The sequence below is a fragment of the Panthera pardus genome, unplaced genomic scaffold (genome assembly GCF_024362965.1).
Source record: "Panthera pardus isolate Hobbes unplaced genomic scaffold, ASM2436296v1 HiC_scaffold_12, whole genome shotgun sequence".
In the NCBI taxonomy this organism is placed as follows: Eukaryota; Metazoa; Chordata; class Mammalia; order Carnivora; family Felidae; genus Panthera; species Panthera pardus.
Window position 1 is genome coordinate 2,740,956 of NW_026526677.1, and position 22,144 is coordinate 2,763,099.

The 22,144-nt window shown below is 55.3% G+C and overlaps 2 protein-coding genes across 4 annotated transcripts in view; one reads left to right on the plus strand and one right to left on the minus strand.

Annotated features, from left to right (window-relative positions):
* The window catches only part of NADSYN1 (NAD synthetase 1), a 36,998-nt gene extending 35,478 nt beyond the window's left edge, over nucleotides 1-1,520 (minus strand). The window contains exon 1 of one of the 3 annotated variants that reach the window (XM_053899329.1): nucleotides 1,358-1,519. In XM_053899329.1, coding sequence (XP_053755304.1) covers nucleotides 1,358-1,442 — 85 coding nt within the window. In that variant the 5' untranslated portion in view covers nucleotides 1,443-1,519. Of the gene's footprint in view, nucleotides 1-1,357 lie in introns of all 3 variants that reach the window. The other 2 variants (XM_053899330.1, XM_053899331.1) reach the window with 2 other exon arrangements.
* A 3,299-nt stretch (nucleotides 1,521-4,819) lies between these two features.
* DHCR7 (7-dehydrocholesterol reductase) lies at nucleotides 4,820-22,002 on the plus strand. The gene is given in 15 exon segments (XM_053899332.1): nucleotides 4,820-4,934; nucleotides 8,319-8,448; nucleotides 11,175-11,278; nucleotides 11,859-12,081; nucleotides 13,452-13,542; nucleotides 14,364-14,392; nucleotides 14,394-14,578; nucleotides 16,619-16,790; nucleotides 16,792-16,824; nucleotides 17,619-17,740; nucleotides 20,741-20,798; nucleotides 20,800-20,871; nucleotides 20,873-21,004; nucleotides 21,006-21,173; nucleotides 21,175-22,002. Coding segments are annotated over 13 exon segments (1,437 nt in total). The 5' UTR covers nucleotides 4,820-4,934; nucleotides 8,319-8,448; nucleotides 11,175-11,180; the 3' UTR covers nucleotides 21,229-22,002.
* Nucleotides 22,003-22,144: the final 142 nt, after the last annotated feature.

Sequence of the window (22,144 nt, forward strand, 5' to 3'; positions counted from 1 at the left end):
TCTCTCTGACCCCAGGCAGCCAAGGACCAAGGACAAGGACGAGACCCCCTACACATCCCGCTTACACCCTTTGGAAGCAAGATGCTGATCCTTAGCCCCTTGGGGGAGGGGGAGGGGGAAGCAGTCGGTCCCTGGTAGTTTATTAACAAGTGGATGTGGAAGACCGTGTGCAGGGAGGAGGCAGGCCTCCAAGGAGCACAGCCTATGGCGGCACCAGCAACCCCTGCCTGGGGACAGCAGCGCCCAACTGCACCTGCGGACAAGAGGCCAAGAGAAAGGAGACCCTGCTCTGGCCACCGACCGCCTTGCTCCAACCCGATATGCTCTGAGCCCCGAGGAGATGAAAACAGGTAGATGTTGGGAAAAAAAGAAAAAAAAAAAAAAAGGATGACGGTCTGGAGGCAGGTGGCTGAAAAGATGCTGTCATTGGTGCCATTCCGTTGTGGCTGTTCTTAGCGAGCCCTCTCGCGGGAATCGGCTCAGAACAAGACGGCTGGCGTCACGTGAAGGACGGCCCCTTCGCGTGCAGGTGTGGGCCGCTGGACCTTCCACCCTCAAAGAGCACCAACGAGATGGTGGCCCCGCGACAACCACACCCTAGTCTCTAAGCTTGCAGGCTCACCCCTTACTCTGCCGGCCTCTTGGGGCCGGCTTCTCCCAAAGTCTGCCCATCAGGAAGATCTGTAGGCACCAGAGACTGTAACAGCCTTCCCGCTGGTCTTAAGGGTTGACTGGCTTCAAGTTCATGCACTCCTTGCTTGCGACCTAAGTCCTCGGTCTGTAGCAGAACTGACCCACTGTCCTGAGACCTGCAGACCACTGGCCTTGAGGAGAAAAGGACCGGACTCTCCCAGAAGTTGAGGCCCGACTGCGTTCGGAAACGGCGGCCGCAGATGCCAGCAAGTGTGCCCAGGGTCATGTCCACATGCGACTGCCCCTCCCCCCCAGGCACCTGCTTCTCCCGCACCTTCCCCTTCAAAACCCTCCGGCTCCCCACCCCCATGGGGAAGATGGCCTTTGACACATAAGTCCACCAGGTTGCCGGGTTCCTGAATAAAGCATACTTTCCTTTCCCCCTGTCACTTGTCTCTCCAGCAGCCAACTGCAAATAACAGAATCGAGCCAGCCGGCAAGCCTGGACCTTGCCCCCGCCCCATCCCGCCGGCCCCCAACCCCGTCCCCCCGCCCCCCCAACCCCGTCCCCCCAGTTCCACCGAACCCCCAACCCCGTCCCCCCTCCCGGTTTTCCCGTCAACCCCCGTCCCCCTACCCTGGTCCCCCTCCGCTCCCCTCTACTGTCCTCCCTCGCTCCCCCCAGTTCCACGACCGGCCCCCACCCCGCCGCCCCCAGACTCACTCTTTAAAATCCTCTGCAAATTGCCCTCGAAGTCCAGGGCCCATTGGTTGAGCGCGCAGGTGGCCACGGTCACTTTCCGACCCATCCCGGCGGCAGAGTCCCGGGCACTTCCGGGCGCCGCGCGGGTCCGGCCGGGACTAGCGGGCTCTGGACGGCGGAGCCCCGGCGGCAGGCCCCGCCCACGCCCCGCCCTCCCGCGGCCGCGCCTGCGCAGAAAGGAGGCCCGCCCCCTCCGCGCCCCGGGTTGCAGGCCCGCGACCCAGCGCGGGGGGGCGGCGGTCGCTGGGTCCTGGAGCGCGGTTCCCCGTTTCATTCCGCACCTCCCCCACGGAGTGCAGCCCGGGTGCCTCGGCGACTCGGCTTTTCCCTCTCCTAGTGTTAGATACGCTGTTTTCATGGTTTTTCTGCGGTGTGGCGCTGCATGGTGGGCCCGGAGCACGAGCGATCCGTTGCGTGCGGGAGGCTCCCGCACCGTTCGCGGCGCTGCGCCAAGGCGCGCGCGGTGTCTCCTTCGCGGCCCCCTGGCCTTTCCCTGGAGTCTACGGGCAGCTTCTGGGCGGCTTCTGGGCTAAGCAACACGCCGTTGCCACATTTCTCGCCTGAAGCGCTTCCCGCACATTTACCACCAGCCAGCTTTCACTTAACGGATTTCCTTCTTGAATGCCTTTGGGGTACGAATCCAGCTGTTTTTTTCCTTTTCCCTGTGAATAACTCTCACCATCACTGATCGAACAATCCGTCTTTTTCTCTCGACTTCCGTCGCTTCTTTGTCATACACACGTTTTCACATTTAAAATACATTCCCCCACCCCCACCCCAGGGGCGCCTGGGTGGCTCAACAGGTTGAGCGTGGGACTCTTAATTTTGGCCGAGTTCGTGATCTCACGGTGTGTGGGATGGAGTCCAGCCTCGGGCTCCCCGCTGGGCGTGGAGTCTGCTTCTCCCTCTCCCTCTGCCCTTGATTACCTGAGCGCCCTCCCTCTGTCTCTCAAAATAAGCATTTTATAAAGTAACACTTGTTTATACTAGACAATTTGGGAACTTGAGAACTGCACATGCTAATTTATTTAATCCTCACTCTAACCCTTCCTTCTTGGTAGCTTTCATTCTCAGAAACCCCTGTTTTTTTTCAGGCTTCTGCTCCAAGATCTCTTGCCCCCAACAGCTGATTCCAGGCCTAGGGTGGGAAAGAAATACACTTCCAACATCTGGTTGTTGCAGGAAATAAGGAAGTGCTCAAAGAATGATGGGGACATGTTATTTTTAAAAAAGAGGGGTGCCTGGATGGCTCAGTCAGTTAGGTGTCCAACTGGCTCAGGTCATTATCTCCCAGTTCATGAGTTAGAGCCCGGAGACAGGCTCTGTGCTGACAGCTCAGATCCAGGAGCCTGCTTTGGATTCAGTGTCTCTCTCTCTGCCCCTCCCCTGCTCGTGCTCTCTCTCTCTCTCTCTCTCAAAAAGCAAATCAACATTAAAATTTGTTTAAAAAATTCAAAAGGAGTCACTCTGAAGGGGCTCCCACTGGCTAAATATGGGACAATATCCAAAGATAATGTCCTCTTTTGAAAAAAGATTAATGACAGTACAGACAGTAAAACCCATTAGTCCATACTGACCAAGAAATTAAGAGAGGGAAATCTTTTCCCAAAAAATGTCAATAAATGTGGAAGGAAAGATGATGAAATTAGAAAATCACCCCTTTACAAGAAGTAAATGACTCAGGCAAGAGTCCTTATTAAATGCAAGGTGACTGGCTAAAAGGTTATCTGGGAGCAACATAGTTACAGTCTCAAAGTCTCACTCCACAGATTATTTATTAATTACCGGAGGAAAAATGGAGACTTCTGGCCGCAGCCACCTGATCACCAGTAATGGGATGCAGGGGCATCCCGTGGCCTCCTGACATGGTGCGTGAAGACATCGCATCATCTCTTTAGTACGTTGTCCTGCCCCAAATGCACTACCTAAATGCAAGGGTGAGGAAAACAGCCAAATCCAAGTTGAGAGACAAGCTGAGAAAAGCTTGCCTCTTTGACTCTTCAAAATCGTCGTATCATGAAAGGGCCAAAAAGACACACGGAAAAGAAAGAAAGAAAGAAAGAGAGAGAGAGAGAGAGAGAGAGAGAAAGGAAAAGAAAAGAAAAGAAAAGAAAAAAGAAAAGGAAAAAAGGCTGGGACTGTGCTCTAGATTAAGGAATGCTAAGGAGCCTTGACAACTAAATGCATGGTGATTCCCAATTGGATACTGACTTTTACTGATAGCTGTAAAGGACATTATGGGGACAATTGGGGGAAGCTGAATATGGACATTAGATAATAGCATTGGGTTGATGCGAAATTTCCTGAGGGTAATGCATTTTATTTTGGTAACGTGAGACATGGATGCTGAAGTATTTAGGAGGAGGATGTCACCTGCAGCGAATTAATAGTTGAGGATAAAAAGTGGGGTAGAGGTGACAGAAATAAATTGTGGCAAACTGTTGTCAGCTGCTGAATCTAGGTATATGGGTGTTCACTCTAGTGTATGTTCACCTGGTTTGTATGTTTGACATTTTTTCAAAATAAAAAACTGCAGGGGAAAAAAAAAAACTGTCACTATGAGGGACACAGAGGTGTGCCAGTCAGATCCGGATGCAAACAGAGGCCTTCGTCCCAAATGTTGGCCTGCAGACACCTTCTGTGGCCCACCCCTCCAGGGGCTGCTCGAGTCGCACAGCTGCCCTTCCCAAGGCCATGTCCTTGCAAGGGTGGCCCTGCGCCCTTTTCCAGACGCAGGAGCATGTGGCTTGGGCATTCCTGTCCAGGAGGACGGCTGTGGTGTGCTGTTATCACCGGAGCTGTCCCCGTGCGCAAACATGTCGCCCAAGGCCACCTTGCACTGGTCGCCCAAGGCCATCTTGCGTCGCAGCTCAACTTCTCCCTCCTTCCACCCCTGCCGCTTCTTCCCCTCCCACCTCGCAGGGTGATCTCGACCCTGAACTGCGTCTCCCTCACTTCTGGGGAAACCAGACCCGCCGGGCCTCCTAGCAGAGCCCCCTCCGACACCCCCAAGTCAAACCGGTACACGCTCAACCTCTCCCGCCCTGCGCGCATCCTCGCCACACCACCTTCGTTATCTGACACCGTCCCTATCTGACGCGGCCGGAGCAGGTGCGGGGTCCCGCTCGCGCCGCCCCCTCGCCCGCCAGCCGCGGGGCGGGCCCTCGGCCGTCAATCTCGCGGCCCGCCGGCGCCGAGTGGCGCCTGCGGTGGCCCGGAGTCAGCTCAGGGGGTGGGGCGAGGCGCGCGGCCAATCGCGGGTCTCGGGGCCGCCGGCCGCGCCGGGGCCGATTGGTCGTCTGTGGGAAGGCGTCAGCCTGGGGGCGGGGCTTCGGGGCGGCCCTGCCAGGCCGGGACTCCGCGACCCGGGCGGGTTCGCAGCCGGGCGCTCAGGTGAGCCGGGGCGGTGCAGCAGGTGGGGTCCCGCGGGTCGGCGGGGCGTGCGCGGGCCGAGGAGCTGTGCGTACAGGTGAACCGGCGGGGGTGGTCGAGGGCGGGGTGCCCGCTCTGTGCCCCCCTGAGCTCTTCCTGCAGCAACGTGAGTAAAGAACTAGGCGCCGCAACGGGTGCCCAGATTTAAGACGCGGGCAACGAGGGGCGGCCCAGTGGGGGGAAGAGGACCTTTTTGTATCCTCTTGGTAGCGGAAAATGACCCGCTCAGAAGAGCGCAATTCGGCGACTTTCTTTTTAATAAAATGTTGAGGAGTCTTTTTTTTTTTTTTTTTTTTGGATGCATATCCAGTTTACTTATTTATCTATTTATTATTTAATTTATTTTTAAAATTTACATCCAAGTTAGTTAGCATATAGGGCAACAGTGGTTTCCGGAGTCGAGTCCTTAGTGCCCCTCCCCCACTTAGCCCATCCCCCCTCCCACAGCCCCTCCGGCAACCCTCTGTTTGTTCTCTGTATTTAAGAGTCTCTTCTGTTTTTGTCCCCCTCCCTGTTTTTATGTTATTTTTGCTTCCCTTCCCTTATGTTCATTTGTTCTGTCTCTTAAAGTCCTCATATGAGTGAAGTCATATGACATTTGTCTTTCTCTGCCTAATTTTGTTTAGCGTAATACCGGCTAGTTCCGTCCACGTAGTTGCAAATGGCAAGATTTCATTCTTTTTGTTGGCCGAGTAAGACTCCGTTGTATCTATATCCCACATCTTTATCCATTCATCCGTCGATGGCCATTTGGGCTCTTTCCATCCTTTGGCTGTTGTCGATAGTGCTGCTATAAACGTGGGGGTGCGTGTGTCCCTTCGAAACAGCACACCTGTATCCCGTGGATAAAGGCCTCGTAGTGCGATTCCTGGGTCGTAGGGTAGTTCTGTTTTTAGTTTTTGGAGGAACCTCCGTACTGTTTTCCAGAGTGGCTGCATCAGCTTGCACTCCCACCAGCAGTGCAAAAGAGACCCTCTCTCTCCGCATCCTCGCCAACATCTGTTGTTGCCTGAGTTGCTAATGTGAGCCATTCTGACCGGTGTGAGGTGGTATCTCATTGTGGTTTTGATTTGTATTTTCCCGATGATGAGTGATGCTGAGCATTTTTTCATGTGTCGGTCGGCCATCTGGAGGTCTTCTTTGGAGAAGTGTCTATTCATGTCTTTTGCCCATTTCTTCACTGGATTATTTGGTTTTTTGGGTGTTGAGTTTGCTAAGTTTTTTATAGATTTGGGATACTAACCCTTTATCTGATGTGTTGTTTGCAAATATCTTCTCCCATTCTGTCGGTTGCCTTTTAGTTTTGCTGATTGTTTCCTTCGCTGTGCAGAAGCTTTTGATTTTGATGAGGTCCCATTTGTTCATTTTTGTTTCTGTTTCCCTTGCTTCCGGAGACGTGTTGAGTAAGAAGTTACTGCGGCCGAGGTCAAAGAGGTTTCTGCCTGCTTTCTCCTCGAGGATTTTGATGGCTTCCTGTCTTACATTGAGGTCTTTCATCCATTTTGAGTTTATTTTTGTATCTCGTGTAAGAAAGTGGTCTGGGTTCATTCTTCTGCGTGTCGCTGTCCAGTGTTCCCAGCACCCCTTGCTGAAGAGACTGCCTTTATTCCATCGGATATTCTTTCCTGCTTTGTCAAAGATTAGTTGGCCATACGTTTGTGGGTCCATTTCTGGGTTCTCTATTCTGTTCCATTGATCTGAGTGTCTGTTCTTGTGCCAGGACCATAACTGTCTTGATGATGACAGCTTTGTGATACGGCTTGAAGTCCGAGTCTGGTTTGTTTGTTTGTTTTTTCCAAAGATACATGAATGGCTGGGTTATGGGCGATGAGAAACAGGGGCCGTGAGAGGCCGGGTATAAAGTTCAGAATAACTGCTGATAACAGCTAATCTTCCTGGGTGCAGTGCCAGGTACTATCCTAGCAGGCGGCCAAGAGCGTTTCTTGGAACCTTGTCTGAACAGCACCGGGTCTGGTTTGGAGATTTGTTAGTCTGAGAGTAATAGAGACTGAGAAATACAGACATGCCCAAACTGAACCTAAGATGAAAACGGATGATAAAGATCAGAATCTGTGAGAGGGTGATTAGCTGCTCTCCTGGTGCAAAGACGGTTCTTTCCAGAGGCCGGGTAGACCTGCCTGTCCACCCAACATCTACTCATAGGAATTTATGGGGTCTTCAAGATGCCAAAAAGCTGCTAAGTCATCTGTTGTGTGGGTCTCAGCCCATAGATAGTGATGCTGTGGGCGGGGATGCCCGAGGCACCCTCCTGGGCTCATGTTACTGTGGCGAGTCCCCCCTCCCCACCAGCATGGCTGGATCATCCTTTGGGTCCTTATAATTGCAGGACCCACCTTAGCAACAAGCACTGGGGAGCTCCGAGGAGCAAGGTTTATCACTCACAGGTCCTGGAGGGTACACAGAATGCCCAGAGCCACAGTGAGCTCATGGGTGGGGAGAGAGAGAGAGAGAGAGAGAGAGAGTGTGTGTGTGTATAGATCTGGGGCTCTGCCGCCTTTAGGCTCAAGGGTGGAGGCCTGAGGTTTCATGGGTTCGCTCTTTATTGGCCAGTTAAAACATAAGAGTGGGAATAAGGGCTTGGGAAGAAGTGAATCCTGCAGCGGTCAGCCATCTTGGTCTTCTAGGGCTTTCTGAAAGGGTGGGAGTGGCCTGGTTCCTTCTCTGGTCGTTTTTGCTGGTAGCTGGGTCAAGCAGCAGCAATATGTTTATTTGGGGTGGATGTCTTTGCCACAAATGCCTGGCAGTCAGAAGCTTGCGGTCAGGCACTTCTACTGCGTCATCCTCAGACCCTCAGGAGCGATGTCCCTTTAGCTTTGGCCCGTGGAACTAAAAAACCAGTTGAGAGAGCTGACCAGGGTGCCGGAAAGCCCCATCCATTTCCCTGGCTCATCTTTAGTGTGGGACACTAACCATCCCTCATCCAGCTTTAATAACAGAACCTCATGCGCATAGGCATTCATGACCCCAGACACTCAGGAAGGTCACTGGGTCCCGTGAGTGTACAGAGGGCCAGGCTCCGAGCCCAGGTCACTCTTGCTGCTGCTCTGTGTTCTTAGGCTCTCACTGGCTCCTAGAATGTACCAATGGAATGTGCTAACTCTAGGGGGCTTGATTCGGGCTGATGCACGCATGAGCAAGCTTCTAGAAATGTTGCAGAGGCATACGTGGCTTAAGGCTCATGTCTGAGGTGACTCCTCCATGGAGATCTCTATTCAGTGCCACCCATTGTCATCAAGTACCTACCATTTGCCAGGTACTGTGTGTACCAGGCAAAGAAGTTGGGTGGTAGTACTCCCTTCCTCCTCCCCTCCCGTGTGGGCTATCTTCCACTTTTGAACCTTGGCACACTGACCTTGTACTTCTCACTTGGTTCCAACAGGCCTTGAATAAATACTGTGTGGGTCCTAATCCACCTTCGGTCCTGAAATGTCAGCAACCTGGTGTATTTATCATCTTTGTGTCCCTGCAGGATTTTGTTCAGTGGGTTGAGAAGGGTCAAGCAGGCCTTGTGAATCATAAGAGTCTAGAGATTTTAGAGCGGCCCATTCAAGAAGGAAGACTTCAATTCTGTTGTGAAATCCCTACACAAGAGGTTGGAGGTAAGCATGTCTCAGCACCGTTGTTCATGGGCATAGACAGTGACTTTTTAGCTTTGAAAAAGTAGACAGCTGGTTCATCAACTCCTGTCTGTGAGTCTTAGGAATAAAATAAAATATACCCCAAATACCTCCCTCTCCCCTGTTTCCACATACCTTTTGCCAAGAATATGACTTACACGTTTATTATAGGATTCATTGCTTATGCCTGAGGGGACTCCTGGGTGAATGAATTCTATAATCTCAAAAAATACTTATTTGGGCTTATTTTAACCTGTAGAAGATACACTTTTTCCTTTTAGCAGCGTTTTCTGTTTGGCCTTTCCACACTTAGTTCTTTTTTTTTTTTAAAAGTAGGATCCACACCCAACGTGGTGCTTAAACTCTCAACCTGAGATCAAGAGTCTCATGCCCCACTGACTGAGCCAGCCAGAAGCCCCTACCACACTTAGTTCCGAGCCTATAGGTTTCTGGCCGTTTTGCAGTTTTCTACCATGTTTAATCAAGGTGACTGCCATGCACCAGGCTCTGTATTCGGTTTTGGGGGTATAGAGTTGGAAGGTCCATAAAGAGTTCTTCACCCTGCCTTGTACATCATAGACAGACATTCCATAAACTAACCTGTGAAAATTAAGTGATAACGGGTACAGTTCCCCACTGCAAATGAAAATGCTTTTTGTCGCTGAAATTTTTTTTTAATGAATGTACCTTTGTATTAAAGTAACTCATGCTCACTTTTTCCAAAAGAAATTAGTGTTAAAAGGCTGATGCATAGAATAAACAGCTCCCCACTTCATCCCATAGTCTTCGTTCCCAGAAGCAAATACTTTTCATTCTTGTAGTTACTTCTGTGTTGCTGTTTTTACCCGCTTATTTTTAAATGATTTGCTTTTGTCACTCCCAACTTCACATGTCCTTCTCCATCCAAACATCTACCAGCCCGTAGCCAGATATTACGTTGTTATGACAAAGTTGCTAGTATTTACTGTTAAGCCAACTAACGTACTACAATTATGGTGTGTGTTGTTGTTTTTCCCCTTTGTATGACTTTTTATTTTTCCTGGAGTTCGTGATTGCCTCACTTTTTCCACTTACTGAGGTTTTTATGCATCTGTCATTATTTTTTTTCCTGAATGCTATAACAGAGCTTCATATATATCCATAATTTTTCTACACACTCTAACACAATAAAATTCATCATTTCCATTCTCCCTTCTGCTGTGGCCATTCATTTTGTACCAAGGTGGACTGGTTACTGTCTGGTGCACTGCACAGTTCTCATCCCCTCATCCTTTCTCTCGGCTTTCTTTTTGTAGTTTTCTTGGATCCTGTGTCTTCTCCGAATAATAATTAACCTGCAAATGGAATTCTAGGTTGCAAATAAGTTTCCCTCAAAGTTTTTAAAGTTTTCCATCATTGTCTTCTAGAATCCAATGGTTGCTGATACGATTCTTAATCCTGGATTTTTTTTTACTGTTTATTTATTTGGCAGGGGGAGGGGCAGAGAGAAAGAGGGAGAGAGAATCCCAAGCAGGCTCCATGCTTAGTGCAGAGCCCAACATGGGGCCCAATCCCATGACCATGATTTCATGACCTGAGCCAAAATCGGAAGTCAGATGCTCAACCGAATGAGCCACGCAGGCGCCCCTCTTTTAGAGCTTTTCTCTAAAAGTCTTTAAAATCATGTTTTCTTACCTCCAATGTTTTGAAACTTCACTGTTAGAACTTATTCTGGAAGCGTAGATGTCACTGCTTTCCCCTTGGACAAGTTCAGTTCTTTCACCTTTTTTTTTGGAGTGATTATTTATTGAATGCACTGTCCTAGGACTTGGTAGTAGAGCAATGGATAGGACACGTGGTTCCTGCCCTTGGGGAGCTTACATTCTAACGGAGGGAGGCAGTCAATAGACATGCACTCAAATAAATTAAAGAATTCTACATAATGAGAACATGAGAAAATAAAGTAGCAGGTAGAGTGCCTCAACAGGGGACTACAGGCAGTGTAGAAGCACTGATTGGCTTGTATATTGGTTCAAGATGAATGGCTATGGGGGAGAGGGGGCATGGAAATGATAAATTTTATTGTTTGAATATGTAGAAAAGTTGCTGGTATGTACATTAGCTGTGGTAGAGCATTCACAAAAAAACATTAGCGATAGACGCATAGAAATCTTCGCAAATGGAAAAAGTGGGGCGCCCATTAACTCCAGGAAATATAAAAAGTCACACTAAGGAGGGGCCATTTTACAAAAGCCCCGAATGAGGAGACCTGTAAATTAAGTTCTAAGCAGAAGCAGCAGGTGTCATGAACGAGATGAACCATATCCAAGGGGCGTTAAAGACCCCGTGTGCCTGGATTGGAAGGTATGAGGAGAAAGGGGTGGGGGTAGGGGGGAAAGCAGGCAGGAGCAGATCGCAAGAGGCCTCTGAGCCATGGCTGACCCGGTTCATGCGGTAAGAGGGCGTTCTGCCGCAACCTGGAGAATTAATCAAGATGAGCGAGAGACGTAGGAGGGCCAGGTGGGAGGTTATTGTGGATTCCAGGAGAGAGAGACTGAAGTGCAGTCTATGATCTCTTCCCTGCCTGGAACTTGCCATCTAGAACAAGGTAGCGAGTAGGCTAGTAGAAGAGCCAGTCCTGCAGAAGTTACGAACAGGGGCAGATGTGGGAGATAATGGTGGCTGTTCTCTGTGGGACGATCTGAGTAGGACGTGTCTTCTTTCCTCAGGGCCCAATGGCTGCAAAGTCCCAGCCCGACGCTCCCCAAACCAAGAGTCGGGACAGCTTTGCCAACGATGGGGCTGCCACTCAGGGGCAGTGGGGCCGTGCCTGGTAAGGCCTTGACAGTCTTCCCAACTAGAAAATGGAGCGAGATCTTAGTGAGAGGTGGCCAACCCTTGGGATCTTACGGACCTATCAAAAACACGAGTTTTATCATTAAGACTAACGAGAGATAAGCCAGATAAGCCCCAGATAAGCCGTCGCCCATTTTGTAAAGTAAGGGATTGGAGAAGGAATGAAAAGCTGGCTAAAAAGGGCTGGCTCTGGTGGCGCAGTATCCTGTTGTCTGTATCCTCCTTGGATCGGAGAGCGTGGGGACTCGGGAGTGGGTGAGTGGCCCCCGCGGCCCGGAACCGGAGAGCCTCTGGCCTTGTGGGTCGCGAAAGGCCTCCCAGCGTTCGTATTCCGGGTTCCGGGCTTCCTGTGGATGTCCGCAGATCCGTCAGTCTCCCCGGAGCTGGCGGTGGAGCACGCACATTGAGTGGTTCCTGCAGGCAATGGGGAGCCCTTTGCACCGAGAGCGAACGGCTGTTGGAAACAATGGGACCCGTCCGCACGTGCGGTGCATTGTCGAGGAGGCCACGCGGCCAGGGGGGGCCCCCGCGTGACCGCCTGCCATCTGCTGTTGCAGGGAGGTGGACTGGTTTTCGCTGGCCAGCGTCCTCTTTCTGCTGCTTTTGGCCCCTTTCATCGTATACTACTTCATCATGGCGTGCGACCAGTACGGCTGCTCCCTCACTGCCCCCGTGGTGGACGTCGCCACCGGGCGCGCTCATCTCGCAGACATCTGGGCCAAGACGCCGGCCGTGACAAAGGAAGCGGCCCAGCTCTACGCCTTGTGGGTCACGTTCCAGGTCAGCCTCCCTGGAGGGTGGTTGGGGCACGGCGGGCGTGCGGCGTCCCTCCGGCCGGGAGAGTCCTGGCCATTGGTCCGGGAAATGGGATCTGGGCTCGGGTTGGCGTTCTCCTTCCCGGGACCCGGCAGGGCATCACGGTGTCTGACGCACCTTCGGTGGAAGCCTCCCCGTAGTTCAGGGGCGTGTGCAGCCCTGCAGGGACATGCCGAGAAGTAGGGAGCGAGACCCTGTGGGAGGGTGTGAGGCAGGGCTGGCCCGGGGAAGCTCCATGCACGACGGGAAGTGTATCTTATCAGTAGCCCCTGAGAAGGAGCATTCTGGCCCCCAGAGGTACGCTCTCGGTTACGAGAGACCCCACTCGGCAAAGCCAAGGCCTGTGTTCCCAGCAGGTGGCCACACGGTCCTGGCCAAGGACGTCCTCGACTCCGTTGTGACCCCACCGGCCTTTGGGACCAGAAGTTCACCAGGAAGGAGCTGTTTGCACAGAGGACCTGGTGAACAGGGAGAGCTGTTTATCATCTGAATCCAGGGAAAAGGTGGCAGGAGAAGGCTCCCTCCACACCCCGGGTTTTCTGCCCTAGAGGAAAGCTCCAGCCGTTCGTCGCGGTTTCTCCTCAGGGTGCCAGCTTTTGGGCTTTAGAGCCCCTCTCATTTCTGGTCTCTTAGTCCCTCTGGGTGAAAAGATGAGAAGGGGCAGCAGGAATCACAGAAGCCTAAAAGTAGAGATATCAGTGGCCGAGCGGCTAAAACAAACGTTACGCAGCCCTCTGAAGGAAGCGCTCACCTGTGCTACAGCGTGGGTGGACCTTGAGAACATTCGCTGAGCGAGAAGAGCCAGTTACGGAAGGCCCCAGGGCGCTGTGATTCCATTTATGTGAAACACCAGGGTGCGAACGTCCGTAGAGACAGAAAGTGGGTTAATGGTTGTTGGGGGGCAGCGGGAGGGGTTGGGGAGCGACTGCTAATGGGGGTGGTGAATGTGTTCCGGGTGGTGGTGCTTGCTCACTGTGTCAATGCGCTAAATGACACTGAAAACGTGTCACGAGGGCGACTTGTACGGCCGGGAATTCTTGCAAATTTTTAAATGGCTCCAGAAACGCGAGCGGGAAGGGCTCGTGGGCTCTCCTGCAGGGAGACTGCATTGCTGCTTTGGGCCGGTAATGAACTTCCTGCTCGGGGCTCCTCCCCCTCCAGAGCCCCCGGCCGGCCTGCCTGCCTGCCGCCAGGGCTCCAGAGCCACACACTCTTCCGGAAGGAGTACCCGACCGTCACCTGGATTTCGGCCACGGGTCACGTCGGTTAACGAAAGCAAGGGTCAAGCAGACCCCCCAGGCCATGGGTCAAGCAGCTTAAAATCCCCACCGCAGGTGCTTTTGTACTCGGCGCTGCCTGACTTCTGCCATAAGTTTCTGCCCGGCTACGTGGGAGGCGTTCAAGAGGGCGCCGTGACCCCCGCAGGTAACTTGAGCCCGCAGGCCTCCCTTCTCCTCTCCCTGCCTCTTTGTCTCATGGGGCCTGCCCTCTCCCAGGCGGCTCCCGTCCCCAGGTGTGCTCACACTTGAAAGTGTGACAAAGTGACAAAATGAGTGTGAATTTTGCTCGGCCACTGCCGCGGCCCCGGGCCCCGATCGTCTCAGGGCAGCCTGGGACTGACCCGTCCGTGAGTTGGAACATCAGGCCCTTCGGTGAACAGAGGGCTGAGTGGTCCCCGGCCCCACGGCCGGTTGTCACAGCTGGGATCCTGGAGCATCTCCCCGCCGAGAACACCGCAGCCACCAGCGGCGTCCAGGAGGGGTGGCTCCTGTTCAGGTCACCAAGAGCCCTGCAGGGGGGGACGGCCACCCCTGTCCCTGCCTGCAGACAGCCCCCAGGGCCGCGGGGAGGCTGTGGTGCTTGCTGACAAGTATGTTAGGGGCACCCTCACTCCCTAGCGAACCGCATCCATCCATCCACCCGTTCACCCACCTACCCACCCACTGGCCCCCCAGCCGGAGCTCACTAGGGAGAATCAGAACCAAAGGGTGAGTCTGCCCGTTCCCTCGTCCAAGGACCCCGAAAGCAGGAGCAGTTAATCCCCGGACTAACAGCGTGATGTGTGCTGCTGGCATTTTGACCCGGGGCCCCGAGCTGTAGGGGAAGCTGACCGGCTTCCGGGCCTTGGCCTGGGTGTCCCAGACGGGCCCCCGAGCAGCAGCCGAGGCCCAGAAAGCAAGTAGGGCCTGGGCTGGCCGCCCGTTTTCAAGCGGAAACGCTTTGATTTTTAAATCGTCGCTCTGCAGGGATTATTAACAAGTATGAAATCAACGGCCTTGCAGGCGTGGCTCATCACGCACCTTCTCTGGTTTGCAAACTCGCACTTCCTGTCGCTGTTCTCCCCCACCATCATCTTCGACAACTGGATACCGCTGCTGTGGTGCGCCAACATCCTCGGCTACGCGGTTTCCACCTTCGCAATGATCAAGGGCTACTTCTTCCCCACCAATGCCAAAGACTGGTACGTTCTTCGGCGGCTGGTCAAGCCTAACGTGGGATGCGGATGCTTCCACCCCTAACCTTTCTCTGTGACCTTGGGATAGGAGTCGTGAAGCCCCGAGGATTGAGAATCCTTGAAGGGGGAGCCTGATGGAACCCGCTTGATTCTGGGGAACATCCCTTTCTATGTGTCTGGGGGCCTTCCTCTGCCTTAGGAAGCATGCAGTTGAAGGTGGCCAAGTCCATCTTGGCCGAGTCGTCACCTGTAGGGCTGTCATGGGAGCAGGGAAGTCAGCCCGTTGCTTCCATTTGGGAACATGAGTGTGGCCCGAAACAATCTTAGTGAGGAGTGTGGTTATCTCGGTGGCTTCAGTGTAGCACTTCCCAGGAGAGCCCTACTGGTTCGTGCCTTCTCATGGAAGTCTTGGGTTTGACAGTTGTGCTCCCCACAGCCAGCCTTCTCTTCACCTAGCTCTTTATCCATCTATTCCACCCATCCATCCACCATCATCCATCCATCTACCCATTCACCCCACCTACCCACCCCACTCATCCAACCCATCCACCCACCAATCCATCTAATCCATCCACCCAGTCATCCATCCATCATCATTCAATCCATCCACCTGTCCACCCATTCACCCACCTACCCACCCATCCATCCACCCACCCATCCATCCACCCCACCCACCTATCCATCCATCCATCCATCCACCATCATCCATCCATTCATCCACCATCATCCATCCATCCATCCATCCATCCATCCATCCATCCACTCACCCCATCCATCTAACCCCATCCACCCACTCATCCATCCACCATCATCCATCCATCCAACCACCCATTCACCCACCCATCCACCCATCCACCCATCCATCTAACCCACCTATCTAACCCACCTACCCACACCATCCGTCCTAATGCATCCATCCATCAATCCATCTATCTACCTACCCACCACCATCTACCCATTCAGTCCATCTATTCCATCCATCCCACTTGTTCATCCACCTGTCCACCCCCATCCTTCATCCCTGGCTCCTTCAATCCCTCCAATCCATCCCTCCCTCCAACAACAGATGTTGGTTGGGTTCCTCCTGTAGATGGGTGTAAGCAGTCACAAACAAGATTCTTATGCTTGGGTGCCTACATTTTAGTCCCAAATACATTTAGGGGCCCAAATAAAAGAAAAATGTGTTTCCTTTAACTCTTGCTCTTGGGAAATGTCTCTGGATGACGGTGCTTTGTGGTCTGTGTGGTAATTAGGTAATGAGGCTGATCTTCTGTGGCTCATGCTAATCGTCTTTGCTGCTTTATAATCAATCACCTGTTGTAGATTTTGTATATTTTGCTTTTTTTACTTAACATAACCGAGGCACATGGACGTGAAAACGTTTTTGCCATTAACACAGAAACCCCTATGTGTCTGCAAGTTATTCGCGAGGAGGGTCTCCATATCAGTCATCTTGGCTGATTCTCTGGTCACCCCTGGGGGAGGGCTGTGGGGGAGGAAACCAGGGCAACGAATGTCCAGCAAGGGTTGGTGGTGGGCCCCCAAGCCAGGCACCTTGCTCTGGACTTCGCCACCCTTGCTCACTCTCTACCTGGGCGGGATTTATAATTTCACTTGCCCGTGGGGCCCCGGGCCCCGGGAGTCACCGCAAACTGCATGCTTGGCTATGCAACGAAATCTTCGTGAAGTCAAGCTAGTTAGTTAGGCAGCTCAGCCACGCCAGGCCTCAAGGGGGCCTGGAGGAGGGTGGGGAGAAGCCCAGCTGGTTGAGGGAAGACTTAAGCAGAAAGTGTGCGCTTTCGTGGGACGACCGGCGAGCATCTCAGGTGCCAGGTCTCGGGGTGGCTCTGCCGGGCCGTAGCCGAGTGCCAAGGGAGAGCAGGGAGGCCTTGGGAAGCGAGAGGGACCGGTGTGCGTCCTCCGGCTGCCCGCATCCCTGAGCTGACGCGAGGGCCAGGCTCGACACCCTTGTCCACGTGCACACACGGGCCCCTTGTCGCGAGACGGGCTCCTTAGCGAAACGTATCTGCTGTTTCTATTTTCAAGCAAATTCACAGGCAATTTCTTTTACGACTACATGATGGGCATTGAGTTTAACCCCCGAATCGGGAAGTGGTTCGACTTCAAGCTGTTTTTCAACGGACGCCCTGGGATCGTTGCCTGGACCCTCATCAACCTGTCCTTTGCAGCCAAGCAGCGGGAGCTCTATGGCCAAGTGAACCAACGCCATGGTCCTGGTCAACGTCCTGCAGGTAGCCTGTCTGCGGCCAACGGGGAGGGAGCTCCAAGGCTTGCTGGGCCCCGGGAAATCCTGAAAGCCAGATGCGTCTTGAAGAACCTCACTCCACTGCTCTTAGAAGGGAGTCGGCCCCCTGCCCGTGCGTCTCTGGGGAGCGGGCTAGCGAGCACGCAGCGAAAGGTCCCTCATTGTCTGCCGGGCGCCGCGCCGGCCCTGCGGCCTCACTGGGGCTCGGGGCCTCTTTCCCGGGAGACGCCTGTTAACAGCTCAAGCATGTGGTGGTCCTGGCCACGTCCACGGTTTGTGGCCTCTGAAGCGTCTTCCCCCACGTGGTCCCCGTGGGTCTCAGGTGGGGTGTGAGGGGTTCATTCTCACCTTTTCCACACCTGCGTAAGAGGCCGCTGGCCACCTGGCTGTGCCGGCTGCAGGGGCGGCCGGGGCAAAGGACTTCCATGCCGGCGTGGGCCCTGGCGTGTGGGGCACCTTCCCCGTGGGCTGTCCCCAGTGCCTCCACGGTGTGCGACCTGCTCTCTGAGCGCCACAGCCTGGGCATCACCGGCAGGGGCACTGCTGGGCGTCCCTCTCGGTCACTGTCTGTGGGCCCCTCATCCGCTTAGACGGCAGGCTCTCTCAGGCTAAGGGCTCCCTCGCTGGCCTCCCGGGCCCCCCCACGTCCCAGCCCCGTGGAGCACGTCACCGAGGAGCTCGGGGACACCCCGCGTGCCATCTCCTCATCTACGCGGGCGTGGTTTCCCCGGGGGCCCCCTTGGTGGCCGTGGCCGGCACGTGACGGGTCCTGTTTTGTAGGCCATCTACGTGCTGGACTTCTTCTGGAACGAAGCCTGGTACCTGAAAACCATTGACATCTGCCACGACCACTTTGGGTGGTACTTGGGCTGGGGGGACTGCGTCTGGCTGCCGTACCTCTAACACGCTGCAGGTGAGGAGCGGGGTGGCCGGCCCGGTGGGGCTTGCAGCTCTCTGGTCCCCAGGCACGCCCAGGGCGGCCCTCAGCAGACACAGCCAAGCACGTGCTGAGATCCCCTCTTGCACAAGTGGGGGACAGTCGAGGCTGGAGGTGGGAGGCTGCCCCCGTTTCCAGGAAGAAGGAGGCTTGGTGCATTAGTGAGCTTGGGCCCCGGGACACATACCATGGACAGGCGTGGACAACAGCCACTGTCCCCGTCCCGGAGGCCGGAGCCCGAGGTCCAGGCGTGGGCAGAGCTGGGTTCCCCCGAGGCCTCTCTCCTAGTGCGTGGACAGCCGTCCTCTCCCTGTGCCCTCACGGGGTCGTCTCTCTGCGTGTGTCCTGGGGTCCTCATCGCCTCTTCTTTTTCTTTTTAATATTTATTTATTTTGAGAGAGGGACAGAGCGTTGAGTGGGGGAGGGGCAGAGAGAGGGAGACACAGAATCCAAAGCAGGCTCCAGGCTGTCAGCACAGAGCCCGATGCGGGGCTCGAACCCATGAACCGTGAGATCATGACCTGAGCCAAAGTCGGATGCTTAACCAACTGAGCCATCCAGGCACCCCTGATCCCCTCTTCTTACAAGGACCCCCGGTCACACGGGTTCAGGGCCCACCCCGGTGACACCCCGTGACACCTTGCTTACTCTTAATAGACCCACTCTCCAGATAGGTTCACATTCTGGGGGTCCTGGGGGTCAGGGCTCCAACATAGGGATTTGGGGGGGACACAGGTCAGCCCATGACACTTAAGAAAGATGACAGGGTGTAGACTTTCGGTAAAAAGGAATAATTTGTCCTGAACTGGGTGATGGGGGGTGGTATTCATATTCACACTTATTCAAATCTTAATGCTTAGAGGAAAAGAGGATTTCTTACCTTTTTTTGTTCCTTAAATACTTCACGAGGGTCTGTGTGGCACCAGGCATGTGATGGGGACGTGGGAGCAAAGGAGACATGTGTGGGCCCTGCCCGCTTCGGGCTCACGGCTGGTGGGAGAGGCCAGGCAGCAGGCAGCCCGGTGCAGGGAAGGGGTGCTGGAGAGAAGTGGGGTCATCGGCTCCTGAGGGAGGGCCCAGGAGGAGCCCCCGGCCTGCCACTAGGCAGCTGGGCAAAACGCACCCCGGAGATAACCACGGCCTGGCTGAGAGCGGGACGGCGAGGCTGGCGGGTGAGGACGTTCCAGATGGGTGGGCTGGCACGTGCCGTCTCACTGCACGGAGAATTCAGGAGGACGTCGGGCCAGGGCTCTGAGGGGGAGACCCTGTGCCAAGGAACAGCAGTCTGGAGTCCTCAGGAGAGGCCTGGCCTGGGGAGCCGCAGGGACCGGGGTTCACACCGGCGGGGGAGGTGGCCTTGAATGGCCCCAGACATCCCTGGAAAAGGAGGGCAGCGCCGTGTCGGGGCCGGGCGAGGCAGCGCAGGGGCACCGGAGCGGCGCTTGGCGGTGTGGCCGGGCTGCTCGGCTCGCTGACCCCCATCCGCCCGCCCCGGCACACCACGCAGGGCTGCCTCGGGGGCAGCCGGGGGGGTGTGGGGGGGCGGGCCCTCGCATCAGGCTCCCACGCCCTCACCAGCTCCCGCGAGAGCCCCGGCTCTGCTGCGCTCGCTGCGGCAGCTTGGACACCCTGGCCGGGTGCCACCTGCTCATGTGAGTGAGGACGTCCGGGGTCAGAGGGAGGGTGTGGTCAGGCTCTCGCTTAGCCGGCAGCGAGCAGGGTGGCTGCCTGGGCAGGTTGCGCGAGAGTGGCAGGAACCAAGGTGGGAAGGCTCGGTGACCTGCGCCGGGCCCGCACGGGCGAGGGGTTCCGTGCTTACAGCCGGTCGTCGCGAGGCCCAGTGACGTGAACTGGCTGATCCTCTCTGTGCAGCATCCGGAACCAGGGGCCCCCGGGGAAGCAGGGGAGTCGCAGCAGAGCTGGGCTGGGGCTCCGGGTGCCCCGTCCCCTGTGCCGTCTATAACTCCAGGTCCTCCCTTGAGTGCCCGTCGCCGTCTGCCGGGACCCGTGTCTCCACCTGGCTGCTCGCACGCTCCCGGGCTCCCCGATTCTGTGAACAGAACGATAACAGATCAAACGTGTTCATGTACAAACGTGCATAGATCATGAGTGTGTGCGATCACACATCTGTGTCTCTCACTGTGAACCAGGCCTTGTTTCGGCCTCTCTTTGTATGTTGTATGTGTATCATTTCATATATCACATCATATATGTATCACATCACATCATATCATATATATCACATGTGTCATATCACATCACAGCTGCGTTAGAATTCTCTCCACACCCCAGAACCAATGGGGTGTTTATGCACATCTACGTGTATGCATACAACTGAATGTATGCCTGTATACGTATGTGTGTATATATTTGCACATATATACACATATTCACACACAGGGGAGAAGCAGTAACTAACTCATGTGATCATGGGGCCCAGCAAGTCCGAAATCTTCAGGGCGGCCAGCGGGTTGGCCGTCCAAGGATGTTAGAGTTGGCTGGAGTCTGAAGGCCGTCTGCTGGCGGAATCTAGTCTGGTTCTGGCGGGAGGTTGGCCTTTTTTTTTTTTTTTTTTTCTTAAGCCTTCAACTGATTGGATGAGGCCCACCTACAGGGTAGAGAACAAGCTGCTTTACTCAAAAGTCTACCAGTTTGAGTTTTATTTTATCTCAAAAAATACCTTCACGGCAGCTATCTGAGCACCGTGGCCTCGCCAAGGTGGCATCCAGTGGACCGTCATAAAATTACATTCAGATGACACTTCTATCGTATGTTACGCTTAGGCTACGTATGATGTACGTGTGCGGGTGCGTGTGCGTGTAGGTACGCGGACAGGTGGGAAGGCAGGTAGGTACGCGGATCCGTTTGCCATGCGCCGCGGCGGGTGCTGTTACTCGCGGAAGAGGAAACCGGCGTGTGGGGTGGCGGGGCGGCTAGTCGGGGGATGCGAACCCAGGCCGTGCTGCCCCCTCTCGCCCCCGCAGGGCCTGTACCTGGTCTATCACCCGGTGCAGCTGTCCGCCCCCCCACGCCGCGGGCGTCCTGCTGCTGGGGCTGCTCGGCTACTACATCTTCCGGATGGCCAACCATCAAAAGGGACCTGTTCCGCCGCACGGACGGCCGCTGCCTGATCTGGGGCAGGAAGCCCAGGGTCATCGAGTGCTCCTACACGTCGGCCGACGGACGCAGGCACCACAGCAAGCTGCTGGTGTCGGGCTTCTGGGGCGTGGGCCCGCCACCTCAACTACACGGGCGACCTGATGGGCAGCCTGGCGTACTGCCTGCCTGCGGCGGGGGCCACCTGCTGCCACTACTTCTACATCATCTACATGACCGTCCTGCTGACCCACCGCTGCCTCCGGGACGAGCACCGCTGTGCCAGCAAGTACGGCAGCGACCTGGGCGCGTTATACCGCCGCGGTGCCTCACCGCCTGCTGCCCGGGATCTTCTGAAGCCCCGCCCCGTGGGAGGGGCCCCGAGCCCGGCCTGCCGGGGCTGCCTCCCGCCTCCCCCCAGGAGCTTGCGAGGTGTCGCTTGGTGCGTCCCCTCCCCTTGTCCCTGGGCGAGCCCTGGGGGTTTCTAGGGCCTGCGCCCACCGGCAGAAGTGACCAGCGTTTCCCACGGGTGTTCCGCGGGCAGGTTGGGGGCCCCCCGCCCACCTCGGGCAGCCCGCGATGACAACGTCTGTCCTCCGTGTCGTCAGCCCGAGCTCCTGTGCTGCCCGGACATCTTCGGCTCCCTGCCACTTAGTCTCTCTGAATCAGTTGGAGGGCGCGCCGCACCAAGAAGGGGGCTTCTGTTTCTAGTCTCGGTGATTCCGTTTCATTCCCTGGTCTCTCACGGCTTGGGGGGGGGGCAGTGGGGGGACAGCCAAGGCGCACGCCCAGAGCATGCCGAGGTCCCGGCACCGGCCGTGGCTCCCCGTGTCCGGCCCTCTGAGCATCCGGCCGCCAGCCTCGGCCTGCCGGCCCTCTGCAAGGGCTCTGCCTGCGTGCCTGGGGACTGCACACATCGGCTCAGGCGACCCAGAGAACCTGTGTACCATCCAGGGGGCCTTCTGCAGCGAGATCTGAATCCCAGCCTTGAAGAGGGGGATGTCTTCCAGGTGAATTGTTTTACCCTGGGCGCTTGCCCTGGACCCTAGGGTTTTCTTGAAAACTCTTTAAGCATTACTGCCTTCGTTGACTTGGTGATTCTTTATATTAAACTTGCCCTGCCCACACTTCTGCGTGGTTTCTGTCTCCCGATTGGGCCTGACCGGACGTGAGGGCTCCGTTTCCGGTACGTAGAGGGGTGATGAGCTGCTGGGGCACTGCTTCAGGGCTGTGGGCACTCACGGTGGGTATTTAGGGGACCGGGGCCAGCCTC